The sequence below is a fragment of the Carassius carassius genome, chromosome 13 (genome assembly GCF_963082965.1).
Source record: "Carassius carassius chromosome 13, fCarCar2.1, whole genome shotgun sequence".
Lineage (NCBI taxonomy): Eukaryota > Metazoa > Chordata > Actinopteri > Cypriniformes > Cyprinidae > Carassius > Carassius carassius.
In genome coordinates, this window is record NC_081767.1 from 1,780,311 (window position 1) to 1,799,831 (window position 19,521).

The following is a 19,521-nucleotide window of genomic DNA, read 5'->3' on the forward strand; positions in this document are numbered from 1 at the left end:
TAAATAACCTCTGAGACAGAGAAGAGAGAAAACTCCTCACATGAACGCTAAGTTACCGAACATCTGAACATAACGAACCAAATGCACATTGACGGATCTTCTTCTGTCTGCACGCAGAAGTATATTTCTGCAAGCGTAAATATTGTGGAAATATCATAATTAACTGTGTCTAGGCATATGGGGGTCATCATGTGACACACAGCAGCCACAACAGCATATTAGCAAATTATTATTAAGCATTATTTATTTATTTTATTCATTTTTATTAGAAACATTCCCAGACGCATGAACTATATAATGAAATATCTCGATTCTCACATTTCATAGAATGTTAATAATGATAATATGCGATGGTCAAAGTAGCCTAATTATGTAATTTATTATAAAACCCTGTCTGTTTACTTAAGTAACAGATATAGGTGTCATGCCATAACATATTTTTAATACGACTGACTTTATATTAAATGTGAATTTAACATTGAAAGTTAATGTGATATAAATATTGCTACTAATCTTTCATTGTTCAGAAAGAGAGCAAATAACATTTACATTATTAAAGATCATTTTCACTGACAGTCTAGATTTCAACCACTCTCAGAAACTCCCATTAAAATCACTGAAACTGTTAACACTGTGAAATCAATATCTTAATTAAAGATTCGTACACACATATGCACTTTGTTGTTTCTGACGAGAGAATTCGCCAGAAAGAGGTATTCAGTCAGTGAGCGAGTGAAGGAAGCACCGGCATTTTAGCGATGACTCATCTGAACGCCTCTGATTGGCCATTGCATTCAAAAGCTCAACAGAATCATGTGTGATTGGTTATAATGCGCAGTGCTGTAAAAACGCATCTATCTCTGGCTCAGCGCCAGCAAGCAATCACAGATCTGAATTTAGCAGCTGATGATGATATGACTCGCTGAGTTCTCACGCCGGTGTGATTGTATTAAAATTAATAAAATCTTAATCGGCTATTTTTTGTCTTTTGAAAGCTGCATTCAACTTGACTGCCCTCTGTTATAAGCCACACACGTACAACAAACTAATGTCACAGTGGTATCGTGTACTGTAATCGAATGTAGCCCAAGTTATTACCTGTTGAACAGTAGACACAACACGCGGTGTTCATCTAATAAGGATCTCCATCGCTAGCAAATAATAGCCTTTGCAGATTTGCTTTCAATTCAGTGCAGTAACATATCCACGTTTTCAACGCTGCTGATGTTAAACGTTACAACTCTGAGTGAACCACTTCAGACTCTCAGCGCGTGCGGCAGGGAACTGAACGACTCATTCAAACTGATTCATGAACCAATTCACTCGTTTGCCAACTGGTTTGATCAAGCCTTTGAACAGAATTGACTCAAAAGAATGAATCATTCGCGAATGGGCATCGCTCATTGCCCAGAGAAAAGTAGACGGCGCGTTTGGAATAAACTGAAGCATTTATAACATTTATTGCGTTAACGAGAGGAGCGTCGCGCACAGTAATGAAGTAAAAGTACAGATTTTTCCCCAAAAATTTACTCAAGTAAGAGTATAAAGTACCCATCTTTAAATATACTCCGAAAAGTATTCGTTACCCCAAAAAATAACTCAAGTAAATGTAACGAAGTAAATGTAACTCGTTACTACCCAACTCTGGAACTACTTATGAGCAGAACGATTAAAATGACACTTCCAATGCTTGAGGCAAATCTCCAGCCTCGGTGGCCAAATCTGAAAGATGTAAAGAGAAAAGACTCCATGGAAAAGCAAAAGCAAGCTTTGATTCAGCTGGAGGAACTCAAACTCTGGTCCAAAAAGAACAATCATATGAACAGCAGCCTGAGTCTACTTTGAACACCGGGAAAGATTTGTTTCAGGCCCCAAACACAAAAACTGAACCGTTGATGACTAGATCTGGCAGAATAAGCAAACCAGTGAATAGATTAGATTTGTGAACAAAGGGAAGAAGAAAGAAGGAATATATGCTAATCATATTTTGTTTAATAGAGATTAGGAACAATTTCATTCAATGTGGTTGGAATAAGCAAAAGTAGAAAAGAAGTTTTGTTTAATGATGTTGAAAATTTCATAATACTAACGAGAAATATTTAAGGCTGTTCAGGAAAAAAAAAAAACGTGATTACGTGGTTGTTCCAGGAAAAAGATCTGCACATGTTGAGTTCACGGCTGGAGACGAGCATAAAAGGATTCTGTTGTCCCGTTAAGATCAGTGTTTTCATTAAAAACCTTTACACTTTGTTTGATTTTTTGCAAATGACATGACGCCTGATAAAATGCTGCAGCTCGTTAACAGGTCTGACAAAGTGGTAACGTTACCACTTTCATAGCTATCTGTCACCTCTCCGTCGTTAAACCACAGAAAGTATTGATGTTCTGTTAAATGCCCTTAAATAATAACATGAATTATCAAGGCAACGGTAAAACTTTGATTGACTTCTAAATTAAAGTACGTCTCCATCTCAAAAAGGATGTGTTGATTTGACTATTTTAACACAGTTTGTGTCATTTTGTGTACGTGATCAACACAATTATGTAATAATAACACATTGGTGTGTAGAAAATTAGCAGGAATAACACATTGTTGAGTTAAAAGTAACAAAAAATGTGTTGTCCTCAACACAGGTTGTTGATTTCAACATCCTTTTCTTAAAAAAAAAATTTAAAAATAAATAAAAATTAGAAAGTGCAGTGTAATATGAGACAAACAGATTCTGAATTTGGAACCGCTTACTAGCACACTGCTTTTACCATGCTTTTACCACTGCTTTTACTATTTTTACCATAAAATATATATATATTTATTTTTTTTATTTTTTTTTTCTCAAGTTTATTATGCTTGCTTGATGTTTTCGTAAATACTGTAAATAGAAAATGTTCATTCTAACACTGCTTGTTAACTGCTCTTTTGCATTATGAATGTGAATACTATGATCAGTATATGAAACATTATATATAACAGACTGGTGTTTTTGTTTGCCCTTTTTTCAGCTTCAGATGGAGGACACTCCAAAAACACTGGTTGCTGTACTACATGATGAAAAGGAGATTGCAGCATCTCAGGAGTGCAGCAGAAATAATTGATGCTTCCAAATGTCTCCTCCCCTGTGCTGCAGAGTAACACCGAATTTTAAAATTGAACGCTGATTTTAATGAATTTATTGACACCAACCTAACTAAGAAAGTGGAAAACAAGTTTTAAGTTTTGTTTAAGTCGATTAAGAGAAGTGGATCACATGCATTGGTATGTAATTTCCATTTTCAGTAACATAACTAATAATAAGTGACCTGTGTGTCATGCATACAGATTCCAGTATTATTGTAGTTTCCTTAAGCATTAAATACTAATATAAGACTGTGATCAAAAGGATGAAACCATCTCCAGAACCTCAATAGCATCAAAATGGGCATGGAGAAAACATAGAGTAATTGCATTGTAATCTTTAGTTTTAATCTGGAATTATTAATTAATAATCTGGGAATTTAGCTTTCCCCTCCAACCATCAGTCTAATGCCAGGTAGAGATTAAGGTGCACTAAAATCAAGCCATCACTTACTTTTCTTCATTAATCTTAATTTAAATCATGATACTGCTGTATAGGTTTTTTTTTTTTTTTTTTTTTTTTTTTTTTTTTACTGTTATTCATAACCTGGAATGGCCCACAATGCCTCTCTGAAGTTAAGATTGCCTAAACTTGACACAAAAAAAAAGACTCAATGTTTTAACACAGTAGTGTTGTAACTGTGTGTTCTGTGTGTCTGCTTGACACTGAGTTTGGAAAAATGTTTTCTGTGATGGCTGGAAAATAGGAAATATTGTTCCAAAATTGCAAAAGATGTCCACAGTGAAAAATCCTCTGGTCATCTGATAATGAGAGTGAAGGTAGGCTACTTTGCTCGTTGTGTCAAAATGTTGTTTTACTTTCAGTGGACATAGTTTTAGTAGTTCTCTGAAGGCAAGGTTGGAGTTTAAAGTCAGCCATTATACCAGCCTTCAAACACGTCATTATATTTTGTGTTTTTCTGTCATACTACAGATTAATGTTACAGAGCTCTTCAAATTCTTACTACATTGCTGCCCCCCACTGCATCAGGAAGGAGTCTCTTGGACATTAAGCCGGTAAGCAACTTGATTGTCCTTTTATGTTAGCTTTATTTTTGTTTGCTAGTTTTTTGTACAAGCACTTTGTGATGTTATTAAATTATATGACTCTGATTTGCATAACACTACTGTTTTCATTTTGTACAATTGCATAATATTACATTTTTGCAGATATTTTTCAACTAATTTTGGCCAAATGTCTTAATTTTATTTGTATTTTTTAATTTATTTATTACCAATGTATGGACATTAGGACCCAGGGGAGGCCGTTGTTGCTGCACACACTAGTGACTCTTTACTCTATCATGCTGGATGTTTCATTCTGTATTTACATTCTCAAATTAAATGCAGTGATCCAAAGCAGTAAAGCATCATTCAGGGAAAAAGAATGACAACACTGCTGAAGTGATTTTTTATATTTACTTTTATATTTACATTTACTTTTATATTTACATGCTGGAACCAGCATCTCCAGCCTCCTGGATAATTTCCAGACAATGGTGGAAAGCCATCAACCCCACATTGTCTGTTTAGGAGCCCCAAGTTCTACAGCACAATACATCATTGTGGCCAAGTCACCATTCCACTTGAGGATAACAGTGTGATGTGTGAACAAATTCAACTTTATTCTGATGATTTTGAAACAACAAATCCTTTAGGCTCTAAAACCAAAGTTCAGAAAATGGGAGCAGTTTATTTTTGTTTGAGGAATTCACCTGCTAGATTTAACTCATCTCTCGAAAGCATCCACCAATGTTAGCTTTTTAATTCCATTGACAAAGAAGTTCATGGTTTCAACAAAATATTTGAGCCATTGTTGGATGATATTAAATTTATTGAATCCAGAGGGATAAAAGTTCAGTTAAATGGCCAAAGTACTTATTTATTTGGAACAATATGCTTTTTTTCCAAATAATTGAAAATGTTTACCCTATTTGCCTGTTGTGTCTTGCCCTGCTTTTATACAGTCGATGGTTTTGCCTTAATTATAAAAAGCTGAAGATTAATAAATTAATGAATGAATGTCCGTATTTGAACAACAAAAAAATTAAATATAGACAATTCATCAAAACAAAAAGAGTAACAGCAGGTGACAACATATATAACATATATATAACTGTTTCACAATACTTTGGACATCTGCAGCCCTGTTGAAAATGATGCAGTTCTCCTGTTCGACCACACGAGGTCAACAGAACTTAAATCAGAGGAAAACGTCCCACATTTGACTGCTTTACTAAGCTGATGGTTACTGTCCTGCAGGACACTCGACTTGTTCTAACAGCTGGGGTGCTTCTTAATATCCCTCCTCGTTTCCTCGGTCCTCTGTCCTCCATCATGTGACCCGGAAACCGATCGAGCGCGTGCATCTTGAAGGACATCTCAAGTCTGTACCGTTAGGAGGAGGATACACAGGCGAATCCTGTGCGGAAGTGTTTTTCATTGAAAAATCTGACGCACGTTTAAAATCTCCTCCCCCTTCACATCTGTTGTAATAATTTTAATTTATATTTTAACTTTGCAGTTTAAATAAACCATATTTGTCATACACTTCAAACAGGGCATCGTGCTTTATTAATATTTATTAAGAATGCCTTAAATAACAACATAAGGGCAGATCCCTTTAGCGCAGCTGATGACGCTTTGAAGTGACGCTGAAGGGAGTGAAGATATTTCATTTCACTTGATTCAATTCTTCGATCCTCTCGTCTTGTCTTCCGTGTGTCCTTCCCTCTCCTCCTGAAAGCAAACGAGGATGCACAAATAAGAATTGAGAAGCACCCCTGCACTTGACTACTTCTATGACGTGTTTCCTGCGTTTGGTCCAAGTGTTCAAGTGAGCATGAAAACCACAAGTGTGTGCTGAACTTGTCCTTATGTGATGGGACACACTTGTAGTGTTGTAAAAATGCCAGCTTTATTTTTATTTGACATTTATTTTAAATTTATTGTAAACTTCTAAACGTCTATCCAGTAGTCTCTTTAACAGATGACACTATTTAATTGTGTGGTGTTTCTGAATAAGTGATAAAAAAGCTTTTGCAAATATTGTACAAGATAATTATCATCACTATTCATTTGCATCAATAAAACGTGCAACTCTTTGTTGTACTACCAAATTATATTTGATAGAAATTAGTTTAATATTTAACCAACTGACAAGTTCACCTTCATAAATGTGGCTCTTTGCACATACAGTCACTTTCAAAAATATGCAGACTTCACATGGATGAAAGCCTGAGGCAAAAAAAAGGATTATGAGTAGTTATTATATGTCACCAGTAACAGCTCACAATACTGTAGATAGATGCCTGTGAATCATGAAAACAAACCCCTCCCATCAGCACCAAACTTTTACGAGTGAATAGAGGAAGGAAGGAAAGGGTGTGGTGTATTTTTGGTGTTCGCTGCAGGAAGATAAGAGGTTGTTCTGAGTCAGTTTAAGTCAACTGAGGACATGACTCTGTGTTCTCTAAACTGAATTCCAGTTTAGACTAGATCCGCCTCTGGGGCCCGGGCCAACAGCAAACATAAGGACCCCCTTCATAGTAGCCTCTCTTACTGCCACAACGTTTTCAACCACAGAATTATTATTATTATTATTATTATTATTACATCTCAAACACAGAGATACAGTGAGTATGTATATGAAATATTCCAAACTACAACACAGTACAATCAAAAATGTATTAGCAACAGTTATGATTTCAATGCAAACAGGTTTCCAGAAACAGAAACAACTTTTGAGTATATGACTCTTCACTTTAAATAGTTTATTTTATTATATAGAAGGTCTTCTTTCTGGCCCTAGAAGTGTCTATAGCAGGGTTCCTCAATTAGTTTTGGCTGAGGTTTACTCTCATTACCTCATGGTTTTATTGCACAACAATTAATTTTTTTATATATAAAAGTAGCCAGTAATAATACAGGTGCTGGTCATATAATTAGAATATCATCAAAAAGTTTATTTATTTCACTAATTCCATTCAAAAAGTGAAACTTGTATATTATATTCATTCATTACACACAATCTGGTATATTTCAAATGTTTATTTCTTTTCATTTTGATGATTATAACTAAGAAAAATCCCAAATTCAGTATCTCAGAAAATTAGAATATTACTTAAGAGCAATACAAGAAAGGATTTTTAGAAATCTTGGCCGACTGAAAAGTATGAACATGAAAAGTATGTACAGCACTTAATACTTAGTTGGGGATCCTTTTGCCTGAATGACTGCAGCAATGCGGCGTGGCATGGAGTCGATCAGTCTGTGGCACTGCTCAGGTGTTATGAGAGCCCAGGTTGCTCTGATAGTGGCCTTCAGCTCTTCTGCATTGTTGGGTCTGGCATATCACATCTTCCTCTTCACAATACCCCATATATTTTCTATGGGGTTAAGGTCAGGCGAGTTTGCTGGCCAATTAAGAAAAGGGATACCATGGTCCTTAAACCAGGTACTGGTAGCTTTGGCACTGTGTGCAGGTGCCAAGTCCTGTTGGAAAATGAAATCTGCATCTCCATAAAGTTGGTCAGCAGCAGGAAGCATGAAGTGCTCTAAAACTTCCTGGTATACGGCTGTGTTGACCTTTGACCTCAGAAAACACAGTGGACCAACACCAGCAGATGACATGGCACCCCAAACCATAACTGACTGTGGAAACTTTACACTGGAACTCAAGCAACATGGATTGTGTGCCCCTCATCTCTTCCTCCAGACTCTGGGACCCTGATATCCAAAGGAAATGCAAAATTGACTTTCATCAGAGAACATAAGTTTGGACCACTCAGCAGCAGTCCAGTCCTTTTTGAAGCGAGACGCTTCTGACGCTGTCTGTTGTTCAAGAGTGGCTTGACACAAGGAATGAAACCCATGTCTTGCATACGTCTGTGCGTAGTGGTTCTTGAAGCACTGACTCCAGCTGCAGTCCACTCTTTGTGAATCTCCCCCACATTTTTGAATGGGTTTTGTTTCACAATCCTCTCCAGGGTGTGGTTATCCATATTGCTTGTACACTTTTTTCTACCACATCTTTTCCTTTTCACAGAGAAATAAAAATTTGAAATATATCAGTATGTGTGTAATGAATGAATATAATATACAAGTTTCACTTTTTGAATGGAATTAGTGAAATAAATCAACTTTTTGATGATATTCTAATTATATGACCAGCACCTGTAGTGACATCAGTAATACATACGGCAATGTCAAATTTCTGCAGTGTTAGTGACTGATAAGAGTGGCATTGGACTGAAATGCTTGTATTTGTACAGTTTACCCTTGACGCGGTCAGAGCTGTTTAATCTGGTTTCAGCTGGTTTCGCCACAGAGCCTTTACTGTTTACATATAATGTTGTAAGTGTTGTGTGTTCTGCCAGGTTTAATCAGGTGGCACTGTTTCATCACTTGGCTTTTGTCATTTTCAACTGTTTTGAAAAAAAAAAAAATTCATAATAAAAAATCCTAAAAAATGTGCCAAAGCAATTACTTTCAAAATGATAGTTGTAGTAAAACCAGCAGGAGAGTAGAGATGTGTGAACTGGATTTGGTGAAAGTACAGTGTTTTACAGTAACGTTATTAATTTTTTTAGTTTAAAAAAAAAAAATCATAAAAATTTTGCAAATGCAACTTTTTTCAATATGAGTTTTGTAGTAGAACCAGCAGGAGAGAAGTGATGTCTGAACTCTGAAGTGAGTGTTACTGTGGAGTTATTGAGTATTTTATTAGAAACCTTTTTCGCCTTTAACACTCTCTGCAGACGGCCCCTTCGGACTTGTCTCTCAGACGCCAGTGCATTGAGATCAACGTATTTTGTACAGAGCAGAGGACAGCTTGTTTTCGGGCAAACTCGCTTGTAGCTCATTTACTATATCACTATGAGTGAAAAGAGGCTCAATTTGTGTACTAAAAAAGATTATGTTTGAGCCTGATGCTGAGGTTTCTGTCTCCTCCTTACAGAATCTCTGATTTAGCCATAAACTGCTCTCATTTTACTTCAAATGGCCTCTATATGAATCTGGGCAGTGCCATTCATTGTAACACCCTTGTCTTCTTTTCTTGCAAATTTTTATATTCTTGGCTAGGGCTAGGGTTATATAACCCTGCCTGATTACAAAGACAGGCTCCTCCATGAAGGTTATTGCACAACAGAATTGTGAAGGACACTTGGATCTGATATGTCTTAATCAGGGGAGTTATTTTGTTGAAAGCCAAAATAGATGGAAAAACTTTCGAGGCTAAAGCATTCCAGAGATAAACTCCCTACACTAAAACACTGAACAGTGAACTCCATGTTTATATAAATGAGAAGTTATCCAAAACTGTTACTCCCACTGCTATATACTGTTTTCTTCAGTAAGTATGTGGCAATAGATTCAAACAAGTTCATCTAACAAAATACAATAACTACTTTTCTCTGGGTAGTCTACGGTTCAACAGGTATAAATTGGGCTACATTCTATTACAGTACATGATACCACTATGTAAGCGGACATTAAATCTTGTACGCGCTCCTGGCTCATTGTTGTCGAGTCCAACTGCAGCCCTAGATACATGATTGTTTGGCTGGGGCGTACCACGCTTTTTTGTACGTTCACACAGAGACCCAAATCTTCCAGGTGACGTAACAGAGCGCATTTGTGGCTGTTGAGCACATCCTCTGAATGTGCCAAGATCAGCCAATCGTCCAAATAGTTCAGTATGCGCATTCCGCTCGCTCTCAGAGGGGAAAGTGCTGCATCCACACATTTCGTAAACGTACGAGGTTGCAAGTCCTAGCCCGAACGGCATGACCATGAACTGATACGCTATGCCTTCGAACGCAAATCTCAGAAGGCGCCTGTGACGAGGGGCAATCTGGATATGAAAATATGCGTCTTTCAGGTCCACCAAAACAAACCAATCTCCGGGTCGAATCTGTGCCAGTATCTGCTTTAGCGTTGTCATTTTGAAAGTGCGTTTGTACGACGCACGGTTGGTGGGTCTCAGGTCTAATATTGGACGGAGACCAACACCTTTCTTGTGAACGACAAAGTACCGGCTCTAAAACCCGCTCTCTCTCTCGGTCAGCGGGACCACTTCTATCGCATGTTTCGCGAGGAGATTGAGAATTTCCTGCCTCAGAACCAGCTCGTGGTGAGCCGGAACTGTCGACATGACCACGCCTTTGAACCGAGGTGGTCTGCGCAAAAACTGAAGCGTGTAGCCGTTCTCTAAGATGTTCCGCAACCAAACCGAAATGCCCGGAATGGATCGCCATGCGCTCGCAAAAAGACACAGAGGGCGAAGCGCCTCGCCCTCTGCATTCTGAACGACGCTGCTGTGTACCGGGGTCGTATTCAGAAAACTCACGGGATGAGTGGGAGCGCTGTTTGTTAGGGAGGATTGTGCTTCGCCGATCAGCGGGGAGCGCGAGCCTCCTGTTGAATGATTGAATGACACGCACGTGCATGTGTGTGAGATGTCGAGAGCAAGCCGCGGCTGCGGAGGTCCGACACCTGACACCGGGGCGTGAGCCTTGCCAGATACACGGGGAAGCTGCGAGCCTGATTCTATTGACGGTTTCACGGCTGTTTGTAAGGCCGTTATCACTGGAGGAGGAGAAAAATGCTCTTTTTGTGAGGGTGTCACAGACTTTATTGCATTTTGAACATACACAACACAGACATTCTCGTAGTCGCCTGCAACCGCCAAGGGGACTTTGCAAGAATATCTTAGACGCTTCGCAGCGGGCCCGCCGCTCAGCGCTCTCCTCCTCTGCGCCCTCTCGTCAGGAACGAGGTTTTTGATCCGACGGAGGAGCTCCCCCGGGACGGTTGGCGCAAACAGACAGCTCCAGATCTGGTGCTGATGCAGTGGAAGCAGTGGGGGGTCGCTTCGACGGCCAATTGGAAGCAGATGAGGATTTACTGCGCGCAGAAGGCTGTGCTGCAGCCCGGCGCGGCAGGAAGTGACTCATCGCCCTAGAGCGTTTATGTGCCTCTGAGAAACGCTCCGCGATAGCCTCGACTGCATCTCCAAATAGGCCAGATGGAGATACAGGAGCGTTGATCAGCGCCCTCCTGTCCGCATCCTTCAGCTCAGTGAGAGTCAGCCACAGGTGCCGGTGGAGCACAACCATGTAGCCCATGACCCGCCCGATAGCCTGGGCCGTCTTCTTTGTGGCTTTGAGCGCGAAATCCGTTGCTGCGCATAGATCTTTAAACGCCTCTGGATCCGCCCGCCCTCGTCCAGGGATTTCAGAAGCTTTACCTGAAAAACTTGGAGCACTGCCATCGTGTGCAGAGCAGAAATTGCTTCTCCCGAGGCTGCGTACGCTTTGTCCGCGACATGTGCGGTCAAACGGCAGGGCCTTGACGGCAGCGTAGCACCTGTCTTCAGAGAAGCAGAGGATGGCGATGGATTCCTCGATGGGCGGAATGCGCGTATATCCACGGGCTTCCACTCCGTCGACTTTTGTGAAAATTTCCGACCCACCAGCGTGAGCGCGAGCCGATTGGGGTGCAGCCCATGCCTTAACGACCTCGTCGTGTAGGTCTGCGAGGAATGGGGCTCATTTCCTCGGAGCAGCAGCTCGGCGGCCCGAGTAAAGGAACCAAGAATCCAGCTTGCTCTTAGCTGGTTCGTCGGGGGATTCCCACTCTAAGCCTAGATCACTCACGGCCTTAGTGAGAATCCGGACGGGTTCATCCTGGAATGTAGAGTGTCCCTCCACTTCAGAGCGCTCCTCCGTAAAAGCCGGCTCAGTCCTTCTCGGACGTCGTTAGGGACAGCGCCTCGTCGAAATCATTGTCCCCCGCCACACCGAGTGACATAATCTCCGATGCTCCAGCAGCAGGTTGAAGATTCTCCTCCAAGCACATTGGAGAGCGGGGGGGAGGTGAATTGCGCTATTCCGCGCGGTCGCCCACGTGCAGCTGTCGTCCCACCAGCGGCTCGCTGGCGGCGGTGGGACATTGCCGAGAGAAATCACTGAGGGCGATATTCTTCCAGGCCCTAAGCACCCGCACTGAGAATTCTTCGCAGTGTGGGCAGCCTGACCCGGTAAGTGCTGCCTCCGCATGGGCGAGACCCAGGCAATGGATGCAGAACTCGATAGGTCCCGAACACAGCGTGCAAACTTTCAATATGCTGGAACGCCAAGAGGGAAATCCGTCTTCTTGCATCTTCTCAACAGCTGTCTCTGTATGATAATGAAAGAGGAAGATTCTGAGGTTATGCCGCCAACACGGCACAATATATAGTGGCGAGGCCCCGCCCTCCTTTGGTAACTAACTACTCCAGTAGTTTTTTTACCGAATACTTTTTTACTCTTACTCAAGTAACTATTCAGACTAGTACTCTTACTTTTACTTGAGTAAATATTTCTATAAGTACTTTTACTTTTACTTGAGTAACATTTTTGGGGTACTCTACCAACCTCTGACAATAAACATCTGAATCTTTTTTTAGGAAATAAACCCTTCAGATCTGCCTATTCAGTGTGTGTTTGAATGTGAAGTGTTGAATGAAAGACACAAGGTTTTCTCCCTATAAAGATGTTTCCGCTGAACGCTTTCAGCTCTGTGATTGGTGATCCATCTATTAAATTACAGAGGACCAGGCTATAGTAGGTCAATGAGAGAGTAATTTCCAATGACATGAACATTGACCAACAGTCCCTCTTTATCTGGCTACAGGGATTTGATTAAATCAGAGAGAAAAAAAAAAAATATATATATATATATATATATATTTTATTATTATTTTTTTTTTTTCCATCATAACCTACTATCATTTATACCCAACCCACCGCACCCAGATTAGCACATATCACACACATAGTAGCAATATTTCACAGTGTACCTTTAAGACCGAATAGAAACTGGCTACAGAAGAGCAAAACAAGGAGACAATGGAAACTTGGACGATGGAATAAGAAACTGTTTTGAACTCGTGCTGGATATTCTGGTGAACAGCAAGTCATGCCTGAAGAGCTTCACGGATTCGGAGCATTGCTTTAGATGAACGCTCGTCAGTTCTGTCGCACACTATAATGTTTTCGAAAGGTACTGCTAAGTTTTCTTTATTATCTTTTGCCTGACGTTTCGCTTTTAGCCTGAATGCCTTATTGTATTGTAGTATATGATAAAGCAGTCTATTGCTCAACAACATTTACTTTCACTTTTACTTTTAAACCGTTCTAATTATTTTATGGAAACCAACTTTTGAATAAATATTCAACGGCCATGGTTTAGATTAATTAAAAAATGTATAAATAATAACAAAAACAAAAAACATGGCGGCAGTGGCTGAACTAATCGAATAAATATTTCTTATAACTGCGCTGAACTGCAGGAAGCGCGTGCACCGTTAGAAGCGCGTGTGGTCTCGAGCAAGCTAGGCTACTTATTGTAAGAAAGCTATATTATTTTTTTAAAAGCACTGCTCACATTCACGCTGATTGTTAAAGCTAGAAAATATTGAAATAATAGCGCTGGCGTTAATATGAGGCACGTACAGAACCGTCCCGAGACAGCCGTGCCAAGTGTGACAACACAGGGCCTCTCGTCAGAAAAAAGTGAGAGATTTTAAAGTTATGTTTCTGTCCTTCGAAAGACTATGATAGCTAAAATTAACAAATAGTGAGACAGTGCATATGATGATGATTATTCTGCTTGTTAAAAAAATGTATTTGGCTTATGTAGTAGGACTTGGTCGCTGTTGCGCAAAAAAAAAAAAAAAAAAAAAAAACCTGGAGTGGCCAAAAAATGTTCAAGACTTTTTCAGAAAATGGAAAAGAACACTGTATTTTTTTTTTTTTTTTTTTCATGATGAATAGATTGTAAATTATTAAACGGTGTTAATATTGTGGCTTCATATATGGACAGGTAATAATATGGTGTGATGCTTGTGTCATAATATAATTGATATTTTACCAAAATTAAGCTAAAGTTGACCAGTGAATGTCAAAGGCAGAGGCAAACCTACATTGAGTGGGCGCCCCAGGCAAAATTAATCAGCGAGTTATCTATAGATAGTTATACAACATACAAAAAGTAGTCAAAACACATCTAACATAACATAAATGGCTTGTTTTTACATCATTAAAGTGTTTTATTATTATTATTATTATTATTATTATTATTATTATTATTAATAACGTGTTATTATAATAGAAGATTCAATACAATATAATCTTCAAGATACAGTACAATCTTCATATTTATAACCATATAGTACAAATATAAGGTTCGATTCTTTATTATTGGCAGTGTCTCTTCACACTAGGTGTAGATGCTATTTTTTAGATGCTTTTAGGTGTTCTTTGCAGCAAACAAAAATAGCATGTTTCTTAGCAATATATGCTATTTACACTAAATGCAAATAACAGTAGTACTTTCTTTGCAATATGCGACGAGACAGGTTATGCTTGATTACTTCCACCAGCTTGTTTGTGGTTATCTATATAAGATATACATGTGTTAACGTTTTCTTTGCAATCATCTTTTTTCCCTATCGTGAAGCATACAGTATCTGAGTGAAACAAAGCAACATCGTGTTTTATCAAACTCAAGCACAAAATCTAGTACTCTTCCACACAATGGAAACCCCAAAACTGAAACACTTTCAACTGTGCATACAAAAGACATAACTGAAGAATAAATACTGACAGGTATTTTCCCTTACTTAAAATTGCATGAAATAATACTTGTAAAGGAGTCATATGATGTTGTTAAAAAGAAAATTATTTTGTGTATTTGGTGTAATGCAATGTGTTTATGCAGTTTAAGGTTCAAAAAACACATTATTTTCCACATAATGTACATTATTGTTTCTCCTCTATTCGCCACGTCATGGTTCATGAATGCTCTGTTTCACAGTGGCCGCTCCCACATGAAACAATCAACATGACGTAAACTGAAACGAGAAGAAAACAGTGCATTCATAAACCGTGAGACCGCATTTCTGAAACGTGTAATTTTTCACAAAGCTCATTGTTCTGAACTGGCCAGCTATCCAGTGCATTGTGATTGGCTGAATACCTCAAACATATGACGGAAATGTTACGTCCTGAGATGCGTGTCCCAGTCAAAACACCGAAACTACAAGACAAAACAATAAAACCCATTACAAACAAGCCATTTGTTGCATCCAGTTGGGACATAATTACGTATTATAATGACTTATACTGTGTTTTTACGTGTTGCGTTGCGCTTTATAAACATAAAAACATGTTTGCATTTTTGATCTGAGAAACTACAAATAACAAGCTCTACTCTACACCAGCGGTTCTCAAATCTAGTCCTAGCGCCCCCAGCTCTGCATATTTTGTATGTCTCTCTTTGTTAATACACCTGATTCAGATAATCAGCTTGTTAGAAGTGAGCTGAACTGTGTTCCCATTGACATGGTCCCTACACAGTGTTCATTTCTCCCTACTCCCTGAGCAGGGGAAATCTGTTGAAAAAATTTACCTCACTTCGGATCATTCATTCACAGATTTGAGTTACACAATGTCTTCACACGTGGACAAGTGTGACATCATATACCTCTGTTAATAAATACAATTTAATTTCACATCTCGCACACTTTAATGGACTTGGAATATAAACGTTTGCTTCAAACTGGAATCATGGCGGAATATCTTGTGATGTCCACTTCGCAGGGCACTTCCGTTTGAATAGAACAAACGTCTGAAGCCATAAGAGAAACATACGAAATGTGCAGAGCAGGGGGTGCGAGGACTGGAAGCTGCTCTACACTGCTCAAAACTCATGTTTGAACCATCAGTAACAAATCCTTTACATGTTTAAATGTACTTACAGACTGTGAGTCAGAACAGACGGCATTGTAGTCTTCTCTCCCAGGATCAGGAATCAGTCCTCCATGAAATGTGCTTCACACGTTTGAATATTTGGGTTGAACTGTTCTGGAACATTGTTGTAAATATAACTAACCACTGATTTCTAGTTGTGTCCTCTTTTGGAAGGCCAAACAAAGTATTTTCTTCTTCACAATAAAACAACATCTCCACAACAGCCGAGGTTATGCTTTATCTCTTTGCTTCAACATTTGGGCGGCGTTATGCAAATCTTCCCACATCGTGATGTAGATATGTGGGGGTGTGTTTAAACTGGGCGTTTTAGGCGACGTGGAAGAGTGTTAACTCTGATAAAGAATATCTTTTTGGATTTGAAACTTTAGTCTTTGCAACTTTACAGATCTCCTTTATGCACCAAGAGCTTGTAACACTCCAAAGAGAATGGGAAACTTGCATCATATGGCCCCTTTAACATATATTCTCTCAATTTTCTGCAAAGCATGCTGGGAACTTAAATGCACTGTTCCATTTCAGTTGCTGCAACAGTTAGTCCCAACACAAACTTTTACACATGTAAGTGGCTTGAATTTAATGAAATTGAGATAAAATGTTCAGCAGTTGTGTTGCTTTAGGGAAGTCGTGGCCTAATGGTTAGAGAGTCGGACTCCCAATCGAAAGGTTGTGAGTTCGAGTCCCGGGCCGGCAGGAATTGTGGGTGGGGGAAGTGCATGTACAGTTCTCTCTCCACCTTCAATACCATGACTTAGGTGCCCTTGAGCAAGGCACTGAACCCCCAACTGCTCCCCGGGCGCCGCAGCATAAATGGCTGCCCACTGCTCCGGGTGTGTGCTCACAGTGTGTGTGTGTGTGTTCACTGCTCTGTGTGTGTGCATTTCGGATGGGTTAAATGCAGAGCACAAATTCTGAGTATGGGTCACCATACTTGGCTGAATGTCACTTCACTTTCACTTTAGCAAACAGCTTCAACAGAGACAACCTTAACATTTTTCTTTTTTCTTTTGTCTAGGGAAATGGAATGCGAAATATGAACTACTAGAAAGCAGATCAAAGACAAAGCATTCGAAGAAGAATATTTGCGCTCTGAAGATTTTTTTTCTTTCTTACATTTTATTTGTGGTTTTCTTTATAATCTTTATTTATTTACAAGATTACTTTAAAGCAACCTTTAACAAACAAATTGGGCAAACCCATGAAAGTAAAGACTCTGATCAGCCTAATCCTCCCCCAAGCACACATTTGCCATTGGCCCAAACAACACACGTCCACCACACATCCACCAGTCCTCCGTCTCCAAATGCGTGTGGTGTTCAAGTGAAGGACGGGCCTGTGATTAAAGTTGACCATCTTAACACTTATGTGATCGGCTCTTATCTGGATCATCGTGACAGAGAGAAACAGATAAAGACGATCGCCATTGTTCTCCGACATGAGCCGGCCACGTACAGCTGTGTCATGTGTTGTGATGGGAGGATCGTGACGTCGAATGCCCAATGCTTCATTCATTCTGACCACTTCAACTATGATTACGGCGCTGCTACCATCACGTGTCCAATCAGCAGCAGGTATTTGACACCGACACATGTTGCAATCACAGCCGGTGGAGTCTCATGGAGCATAACATCCTTTCAATCTGTTAGAAACAGAGAGGTTCCAACAACCTTCCCGTATGATTTTACAGTCTGCCACTCTGTTATGTACGACTACAAGAATGTGTTGATGTTAGTCGAGTCCCTGGAGATGTCCAGACTGCTTGGTGCTCAGAGAGTGGTGATTTATAAAACCAACTGCGATTCAGACACACAGAAGGTTCTGGACTATTATGAGAAAAGCGGTTTTGTGGAGATCATCCCGTGGACGATTAAAAAGCACATTAAAGTGTCTAAAGGCTGGAAGATAGATATAGCACCAGGTCAGCTGCAGTACTATGGGCAAATCCCTGCACTTAATGATTGTGTTTTTCGTTATATGTACCAAACTCGCTATCTGTCTCTACAAGACATGGATGAATTTATTCTGCCTATCAAAGTGAAGACCTGGAGAGAACTGTTTCCATTGCTTGAGGAGATGTACGGTAATGATGTGGGCTTTGAGTTTGAGAATAATCAGTTCCCAATGACTGCAAAGCATTATGCGGATCACGACGTGGAAGCATGGAAGCATGTAAAGGGAATAAATATTTTAAATTATATCGAACGAGTACCCAACAACCCCAGTGCTTTCAACAATTACAAGGTCATAGTAAATCCTCGTCTGGTTCAGAAGGTTACTGTCCATGGCCTGCTGGAAACTGTGAACGGAAAGCCCACGGTCCGAGTGAATAATGCCATCGCTCGCATGTACCACTTCAAAAACTACACGTACCCACCGAACACAAACCTTATAACAGACAGTCATCTCTGGGACTACACCAATAAACTTAAACCAGCTGTTTCTAAAGTTCTACAGGACTGTGGTTTAATTGAAGCCTAGATGGTTGTCTTGAAGTACTGTCTGTCACTGGTTTGAAAAAAAAAAAAAATTAAAAAAGCCTGGCTGTATGTGGATGATATGCATGGGGAACAGCCTACGTGTGAGTGGTTTGTTTGTTTGTTTACCTTTATTTGATCTAAGTGCTTGAAAAGAACTCTCATGTAAATAGAGTTCATGTGCCAAACACGATATGTTGAAAGGCTTTCCCACTCAACTGTGCTTGAGACGCAGCAGAAACTGGAAAATCAGCCTTTACACATTTCTACAAGTTACACACTACCTGTATATAGATATTGAATTTGGAAGAGGGATAAATTACTGTTTTTCTCTGATAATCATCTTCATCGGTGCATACAAACAATTACAGCTCAGGGCTTTAAGAAAAGTCTACATTTACTCATTTGGCAGACTCTTTTATCCAATTATTTTTATTCAGAATAGTAAAAGCTAGGACAGGAAAGCATCTAGGGATAATGAGAGCATAGAAAAAGTGAAAGCATAGAGGTTTTATAACTATTTTATTTTTAGGAGGATGCAGTTGGATGCTCACGGATGAGTTTTCAGTTGTTCAGCTGTCCGGATGGACCTTGGTGGGTCACTCCACAGTGTGCAAATATGCATGACCCTGAAGGTTAGCTGATCCTCAGGGATCACCCTGTTGTAAAAGTATTTGCTTTTTTATGTCATCAAGTGAAAGCCGGGTTACATATCAAGAACATCATGGGCTTGACTAAGATGACCAATCAAATCAAAGAAGGCAAGCTTAATCCATGTTAACAACTGACAAATGTTTTACATAGAAATGTAAAATTACCAACAGTAATATTCTGTGATGCAAACTATTTTTATTTTTAATTGATTAATTTTTATTTTACCATTTTGAATTTAAATTATAAGATGAAACATATATGGGATTCAAGTAAATCAAAATTAAAATTGATGAGAGGAGAAACCTTTAGCCATTTCCAAAATACAAATATTAGTTAAAAATAGTTACAACTGATTTTAAAAATAATAATAATAATAATAATAATAATTTAAATAAAAAGACCTTTATGACATCATTTGAACTCTGTTGAACCCAAGGCACTGCAATATTTTTTTTTGCAACATATA

The 19,521-nt window shown here is 39.3% G+C and overlaps 1 protein-coding gene across 2 annotated transcripts; it reads left to right on the top strand.

The window, feature by feature from the left end:
• Window positions 1-5,253: 5,253 nt before the first annotated feature.
• Window positions 5,254-19,081, top strand: si:zfos-464b6.2 (uncharacterized). 2 transcript variants are annotated; one of them, XM_059564527.1, is made up of 2 exons: window positions 5,254-5,299; window positions 16,943-19,081. In XM_059564527.1, exons 1-2 carry the CDS (start codon window positions 5,269-5,271, stop codon window positions 18,403-18,405), a joined length of 1,494 nt encoding a protein of 497 aa, XP_059420510.1. In that variant the 5' UTR covers window positions 5,254-5,268; the 3' UTR covers window positions 18,406-19,081. The 2 variants fall into 2 exon arrangements, with proteins under 2 accessions (XP_059420510.1, XP_059420511.1); XM_059564528.1 differs by lacking the exon at window positions 5,254-5,299 and adding an exon at window positions 12,874-13,159.
• The last annotated feature ends 440 nt before the right edge of the window (window positions 19,082-19,521 follow it).